Source organism: Musa acuminata, chromosome BXJ3-4, assembly GCF_036884655.1.
Source record: "Musa acuminata AAA Group cultivar baxijiao chromosome BXJ3-4, Cavendish_Baxijiao_AAA, whole genome shotgun sequence".
Lineage (NCBI taxonomy): Eukaryota > Viridiplantae > Streptophyta > Magnoliopsida > Zingiberales > Musaceae > Musa > Musa acuminata.
The window spans coordinates 31,623,832-31,632,489 of NC_088352.1; the positions used below are offsets into that span (position 1 = coordinate 31,623,832).

At 32.6% G+C, this 8,658-nt stretch overlaps 1 protein-coding gene across 1 annotated transcript; it reads left to right on the top strand.

Annotated features, from left to right (window-relative positions):
• The first annotated feature begins 2,749 nt into the window (after positions 1 to 2,749).
• On the top strand, positions 2,750 to 7,497 carry LOC103981965 (probable prefoldin subunit 4). Its single transcript, XM_009398744.3, has 4 exons — positions 2,750 to 2,849; positions 3,058 to 3,149; positions 3,268 to 3,378; positions 6,945 to 7,497. The coding sequence occupies exons 1-4, from the start codon at positions 2,762 to 2,764 to the stop codon at positions 7,203 to 7,205; spliced, it is 552 nt and encodes a 183-aa protein (XP_009397019.2). The 5' UTR covers positions 2,750 to 2,761; the 3' UTR covers positions 7,206 to 7,497.
• The last annotated feature ends 1,161 nt before the right edge of the window (positions 7,498 to 8,658 follow it).

An 8,658-nucleotide genomic window follows, 5' to 3' on the forward strand; every position in this document is an offset into this window, starting at 1 on the left:
CAAAGTAGAAATAAACAGGAGGTTAAAATATTATATCTAATTCACATCAAATGGTTGCAGGTTTGTTACCAATTTTTTAGCAGATTCATTCCACATGTATATATAGACATATCTTTGTGTAAATAAAAAAGAGCTCTAGGGCTAGAAAATAAAATATCTTTGTCCACTAGTGCTACATAAAATATATCTAACACTTTGACATGGTAGTAAAGCTTGTAAATAGTATTAACATTATTTTTACTATTAAATAAGTGCAAGATATTAACTATAGATAAGGTAATTTATCAAAAAAAAATTATTATTGGCTTTTTATCGGATGATATCTCTTATAATCGTTGTCGCCTAGGGGCATCATTTTTCCTATTTGGATAGAAATACTCACTCATTATGTTAAATGATATAAAAAATCAAGATAGAATTTATTCTTTAGTATTTTTTTTGTTAAAATAGTGTGATCTAGTTTGAATCAAAATTTTTAGACCCCTAACAGTTTTCCTCTTCCTTGACTGCTTCCTTTTTCAACTTCCTCTTTGTCTCTTCTATTGCTATTCCCCTCTTATCTTCCTTCTCCCCTTCTTCCTCCTCTAAAAATATTTCTAAAATCTTCCAAAACTAAGGGAAAAAATATGAATAAGTATTATAATCATATATGGGTTCAGATATAAAAGTTTAAGATGCTTCTGATAAAGTTTTGTGAAATGCACTCGATTTTGAATTAAAATATATTCAAAAGCAAAATCTTGTATTGAATAGATTCTATATGAACAAGTATCTTCGGTTCATTTGTGATTGTAACATGTCAACTCTACCAAATGATCTCAAACTTTCATAATTCTAGTAGAACATGATTCCAACAAGTATTTTAATAGATTTTTTTGACAATTTTTGGATAATCAATTTTCATATTTGGCACTAGTTGTTTTAAATTTTATGGTAAATTTAGAATAATTAATTACCTAATTTGGTATATATTTGAATAAGCCTAGTGAACGAGTATATTGAGTTCTTTTTTAGTATAACGGTCAACTTTCACCAAATCTTCTCAAACTTTGAGAATTCTATTAGGATAGCATTCTAACAAGGTTTTTAGTAGGGTTTTTCTTATGAATTTAGGATTATTAATTATCAAATGTGGTGTGTTTTTTAGGCTATATGAACGAGTGTAATTTGATGATTATAGTAAGTTCCATAACAAGGATTTTTTAGTATAGGATAATCTATTAGAACCGTATAGTAAGTTCATAACAAGGTTTTAGTAAGTTTTCACAATCTCAAACTTTCACGATCAATTAGAACCGGATGGATTTTAGTAATTTCTTTTAAAGATAATTATTTATGAATTTGGCATGTCTTTAGTAGAATCTCTGCATAAGTGTGTTTCAGTGTACTGAGGTTTCTAATAAAGATTGTACTATTTTTTTTTTATATTATGATAATTTTAGAATAAATCATTGTTGATTTAGTTCGTTTTCAAGTGTAACTCATCAATTTCAACCAATTCATCTCAAACTTTTATTATTTTTAAGACCATAATTCTAACAAGGATTATACTGATTTTTTATATTATTATAAATTTAGATAACTGTTCTTCTGAATGAGTATATTTTAATTTATTTTCAAGTTTAAAGGGGTTAACTTTTATCAAATGACCTCAAACTTACATAATCTTATTAGAACATGATTCTAATAAGGGTTTTAGTATTATTTTTATAATTTTTAAAATTTAATTATTAAATTTTATATGTTTTTATATAGTTCTATGAACCAGATTCAATTCACAATTCTACTATAGCATAATTCTAACAAGAATTATACTAGTTTGTTAATCATTTTATGAGAAACTTAGAATAATTAATTTCCCAATTTGTTTTTCTTTTTTTTTTGGGTAAGTTGTCTGAACTAGTTTATTTTAGTTCATTTTCAATTGTAATGGATCAATTTCCATCGAATGGCCTCAAACTTTTGGTAGTTCATGTGAAGCAATGTAATTCAGTTTATTTTTTAGTGTAATAGATTAACTTTACTTAAACTATCTTAAACTTTCACATTAGAGCATGACTATAATAAGGATTGTGCTGTTTTTATTTTATTTTATTATGAATTCTGGATAAGTTCGATTGTATTTGAGTTCGTCTTTGAATGTAACATAGAAAACTTGGACAAAACCATTTCAAACATTCACAATTATACAGGAATATTAAATCAACAAGGATTGTACTATTCTTTTTTTTTTTAAATTTTATGATGAATTTAAAATTATTTTTTTATAGAAATTGACATATTTTTTGATATATTTTATGAATGAGATATTTCAATTTATTTTTGAATATAACAATATGTTTTTTGAAATTTCGAAAAGGATAGGGATGAGGAAAAGGAGAAGTAGAAGACAAACGACGAGGGGATTGAGAAGGAGAGTGAGGAGACCAGAGATTGAGAGGAGGACAGTGAAACAGAGATGAAGAAGGAGAAGAAGGCGGAAGAAAGATAGATAGGGCAGGAAAGAGGAGGAGGGTTTAAGAAATTTTGAATTGGTTGACTGAATCGAAACAGTTTACACAATTACGAAGGTTAAACTGACATTTCATGTAAAAAAAGATTACTGGCATCATTTGTTAATAGATTATTCGTTTTTTTAAGAAAACGTTTATTCATTCATGAATTACGAAAAGTAGAAAAATGATGAGATAGCAAGGGATCAACTTCGATCAGCTTCAACTACATTGATGAAGCGAGCAGTAGAAAGACAACCTGTGATGTGATGATGGTGCCGATGTTCCAAGAAACTTGTGCAGGATTAACTCGGCAGTTGATGAATTGTTGTGACGCCCCTCAAATTGCTGGAAAAGGTCAGTTTGATCATTCAGCGTAGCCAATCGCTGCACCAAATGGAGAATGGAGTCGGGGGGGCAAAGAAGATGTGTTCTATGGAAGCAGAATGTTGATGTTGATGAAATAAATTATCCATTTATATATACATATATATGTGCAGTTTATAGAAATAAATACGAACAAAAAGATCTTACTTATGAGGGACATATATGTACTTTGCCGAAGGAGTGGAAGAATTAATTAGGTCATCGTCGGCGGACAGGTTCGGAGCCGCGTGTGGTTCGTCGAGCGAGGCATCGGTTCCAAAGATGCAGAAGGTAACCCTAACCTAACTCTTTAACTCTAGACGGATGTTGTCTTCCTCGAAGCTTTTAGCTTTCTGCCAAGGGCAACCGGAAGATCTCTAAAAGACTTGATTTCGGTGCGGTTTCTAAGGGCGAAGGATCGGAGGCTCAAGTGACCTGGGAAGATCAGCAGAACATCAACAAGTTTGGGAGGTTGAACAACAGGTTCCACGAGCTCGAGGACGAGATCAAAGTGGCCAAGGTGTGTGCGTGATTCCATATCGGTCTCGCGTTTGTTTCATGTATCCCCTTTTGATTCAGTCCAGTTTCGATGTCGTTGTTGTGCAACTCATGCGTGTTTTGGTTCTTTAGATCGGTAAGAGGTCAAATATTCAATGCTTGTTTTTTCCCCCTTTTTATAGTTTTTTCTCTTTTCATCACTAAAATTAACAAAATAGATCGTTTTCCTCGCTTCGAAATGTTTAACCGTGTTGGATAGAGAAGAGCGCTAGTTTGATGCCTATTTTGGCTTATCTTTCTTTCATTCGGATACAACCAGCTTCCTGTTCGAGTTGATATTTCAGCATCTTGTAACCTCGTAGTTCTTTGTTGCATGAAATTTATCTACACAATTGGCAATGATTTTCTCTATGCATACCAGTTGGCAAAGGTGGGGTTTCTTCTTGTCTGTCTCCCCTTCTTTTAGCGACGGTTAACCAATTTACAGGAGATTTTCTAAGCGAACATATGTTCATCGTGTTTTTTTAAGTTAAAATGAGGCCTTAGCAATTGGGTGAAGCTGTTCATTATGCTAAGATATATAAAAAAACAGAAAATTATACGTCTTTTTGCTCATTATATGTCATTATTTTTAATAATCGAGTTTAAATAATAAATGCTTGTTTACGGCTGAAACTTATCTCGTGATTAGGGATATTATGGACAGACAAATGTTTTCAACTTGGTCGAATTGGTTGAAGGTCCAAAACTTTGGTTAAGGGTTCATTTGAGACAAAACTTATGCATAAAACTGTGATTGTATTAAGGTCTGCATAAAGAAGTTTTTTCTTTCATGTATTTGACAATCCATTTTTGTCAAAAATCAGTTGGTTGCAGCTCTTTGGTTTTGCATCTTCCAATGTTGGAGAAATAAAAATTTCAAGGGAAGTAAGAAATGTGAAACATAATGATAGTAATATGTGAGTGACATAATTTGGAGAGAGCTCTGAAGTCAATCGTGGAGAAAAAGAGAACAAGCGATTGGTAATGGATGAACAAAATGTGCAAAATAAGTAACACTAGTTAGAGCATTCATGACTAATGATGTGTTGAATATCCATGATTCAGCATACATTCTTCTGTTGCTTTTATATCGATCTTTTAGTATTTGGTGTCCACTTTTGCTTTTTCATCATATATTTTGAGCACATAGAGGGATGGAGTTTAACTCTTTTTCTTGAGAAATTATTTTCTCGATTTAGTTCTTGAGATTCCTCCTCTGTAAGCAAAACCTAACCCCCATCCTAGAAGGCATGTATTGCATGTAATTTCCTAGCTCAGAAATAATTTCTTAGATTACCTGCTGAAATCTGCTTCTAGCTCAAGTTTCCGAATCTTCAATATTTCTACAAGGACACATATGGTATCTTGTGACGTATACTTCATCTATCCATCATATACATTAAATACCTTATAGGAGTAAGTAAATGAGTCTTGTCTAGTCCCTTTCCCATAGCATATCTGTATTGGTGATTGAGTAGCTTGCTTCTTTTTATTTCTGTATTCTAGTGATCATAGATGTAAGCTTCTTTATCTCCAAGTAAAAAAGGTATTTGTTTTATAACATCTTTTCCTATAGCGAAACTTTGACATAGTTTACGTTCTCCTGGAACCTAGCTATATATTCTTTTATGTTAAATAGATACAAAGCAGAGTTGCAGCTGATTCTACAAGAATCTTGATAGTCATGTTTGCCCTACCAAATGTCACTACGAAAAGCCTAAGTTTCACGACTATGGGATTATAAGATATCTACCTAGAGTCTAATGAATTAAAAGACTTCTCTTAGCAACATATATAGTATGATATTCTACTTTCCATGAGAAATTTGTAGTCACATAATTAGTTACTACTTGGAGTCAGTTTGTTAGAATGCTCCATCTCATCATATTTTGCCCTATGCAATCAAGGAAATAGGGATGGCTGTTAGCCAACATCCTATTGAAATCATTATATGCTTTTTCTTGAAAGGAACTTGCTAGCGGAGCTCCGATACTTTTTTTAAATTTTGCTTCAGGGGTACTAACCCCTATCTTCTGGACTCAATCGAGAAATTTAGGGATATCAGTTGGTATGATTGCTTATCAAGAAGGATACCATTCTGAATTATAACATTATATATTTATCCTCTAGTTCTCCCTTTGGAAAAAAGGAAAAGAAGAAAATGTTGAACTGCCATGTTCTAACAAGTGGTATAACATCAATTTCAACGTAACCATCTGGACTATCACTTGTCAGATGTGTTTATGAATGAATTCAAGGCTGTCCACCTGCCCTAAGCCACTCTGATGAAAGTCTCAACTTAATCATTGTTGAAACATATCCTGCCTTGACGATTCTCTCAGATTACATCTCCTCAGTGATTGGAGAGCAGCATAGGCAGTTGTAGGCCTTCCAATATGACAGCTACTGTATTTTAAAATTTTAAAATATCTTTGGAGGTGGTTACTTATTCATAGTCAACAAGGATCACCAGAAAGTGGATGTACCCCATTCATTTTTGCACCTCATTCTCTTAGAGTATACCACTGCTTTAACATTATTGAGAAGGCTTTAGACAACATGAATTTGGAGACTGAGTGCTTTTCAAGTGATTGACAGAGTCATTTTGTTTAATTAGATGCACTAATATTTTCCATATTTACTGTCCTCTGTTTATATATGGGGAATATATGCCTCCTACTCGTTGAAGGGAACCTCATCATTCTTGACTTTTTGTCAACTAAATTATGTGGTCCGTGCTGGTTCTCTTCATGTTTTTGAGGTAGGGGGCCAGGGGATTCACCAGATAGTTACTCAGCTAAAATTTCTAGGTTTAAATTTTATTTTATCTTGGAAAAAATTAGTGTCCAAGTTGAACAATGGTTGTCTATCTTCAGAGTTCAGCTTTAATGACGTTTGTATCATTTACAGTGGTAGATATTGGCTCTTAATGTAAAAACAGGTCGTTCAAATTCTTTTGTACTTGTAGCAGCACATTTTGACTGGCAATTAGTTGGGAGATTCTAATAGATTGCTTACTTAAATATAATAGAAAGTCAACACTGGGCTAGGATATAGTTTAGCACATAGAGGTTGCTCATGACTTCTTGCTCCTCTTGTTCAAATATTTGTGAAAACTCAACGGAATGTTGGCTGACATTATATTAAGTAATGTTGGCTGATCTATGGGGTTCTCAATGCTTATTGAACACTATTGTGCTATTGAAATGGCAACTAGCTGCAACTTGGGCAGGCCATCTTGGCTAGCCCAAAATTTGGGCAGATTGGCTGCCCTTTTTTAGCTAGGGCAGATGAAAAACTGAGTAAGTCCAACCTGACCTCAAGTATGATTGGGCTTGGGTAAAGATCTCAGACTGAACTTTAAACAAGTTATTTTTTGGTTATTTATAATAATCTACTAGACCTAGGAACATAAGCCTTGCTGCGTAAGATCATTATTTTTGCAATTCACATATCAAAAAGCTTTGTTTCTAAAAATACTAGGAAATGCAAAATTTGCACATCATGTTCTTCCTGTGAACAATTTTTGTTGCTTCTTTGTGGTAGGAAACAAATGAAAATTTGGAGGATGCCAGCAATGAGCTAATTTTATCTGATGAGGACATTGTGAGGTTCCAAATCGGGGAGGTGTTTGCTCATGTGCCACGCGAAGAAGTTGAAAACAGATTGGAAAAGATGAAGGAGGATGCCAGCAAGGAACTCGAAAAGCTAGAGGAAGAAAAGGAATCCATCCTTGCGCAGATGGCTGAACTGAAGAAGATCTTGTATGGGAAGTTCAAGGACTCCATTAATTTGGAGGAAGATTAGTTGGGGCCCTGTTCCTTAAATCCTTTTTTTCTTTTTTCGTGATTTTCTACTCCGTATTGTGTGTGCACTCCTTGATCCTTGATGAATTGAAACCCAAAACATGGTACTCGAGCTTAGAGTGAGCTGTCAGAAATTTATTTTGATGGCTGCAAAAAGATCTCTGACCTTATGTGAAAGATCCTCACATGATCCAACATCTAGACATCTTTATTATGCAGAAGTTTTGCACATACAATCCTGAAACATTTATGTTTGGATATATACTACTGCAACTGTGATTGTATTTGTAGTATCCCAGTTTATCTCATTTTGATATTAAGATAAAGATTGAATTATAAGAATTTGATGAACGTATTATTATTAATTTTAGTTAAGTATTTTGATTTATGATTTGAGTTTAATAAAATTAATAAATTAATTATCTTATTAGATTGTGACAATTGATGTTAAGTCTTGACGAGAATATTAAGTCTTGATAATTGATAAGGATATTAAGCTTGATGAGGATAAGGATATTAAGTCTTGACGATGATATTAAGCATGTGGGGTCATATTATGGGTCATATTATGATTTGATAAGGATATTAAGTCTTGACGAGGATATTAAGTTTTTAAGATGAGAAGATATAATATCTCGATCCAAGCTCATTTTTAAGTTAAGATTAAGATTAACTTATAAATATATAGTAAATATATTATTATTAATTTTAACTTAAGTATCTTAGTTAATAGTTTGAGTTGAAGAAAGTTAACAGGTCAGTTATCTATCTGATCGAATTGTTACAGAAGTCATGTCAGTTCTAACACTATTTCAACTTTGATATAGATTATTTTTATTAAATAAGGAATTGTGATGATATAATCATACTCTTCGTTGAGAGATATCTCATACTAGATAGAAACAAGCTACCGGCATCTACCTTCACTTGTATATGTACTCGGAAGATGTCTTCAAAAAAACAATGCATGTATTAGTTATAATTTCATATCTACTTTCAATAACTTTTTTGCTATTAATAACGATGAAATTATAACTAATACATGCATTGTTTTTTTTACAATAAGCTTTGGCACAATGATATATGGTGGCTATATTTTTAAGTGATGGAGGATTTGTTAGGAACGAGTCCGCACTAAAGAGAAGCGAGGGGGTGAATTAGAGTAGCGAAAAAAAACACATCGGTTTAAAATTTCATTTTGATTAAACCCATTTCGAATAGATATTAACTTAAAAGTGTATGGAAGCATAGTGAAAGTAATAAGAAGATAAAACAGTTTACAGTAAAGATAAATTGCTAAAAAAAAAAAGTGAACCAATTTATAGTGGTTCGGTTACTGTGACCTATATCCACTTTTGATTCCTCCTCCATCGAGATCATCGGCTTCCACTGCCAATCTTTCTTTAATAGGCGAAGATTAACTATTCTTACAACTCAATTCTCCTTTTGACAGG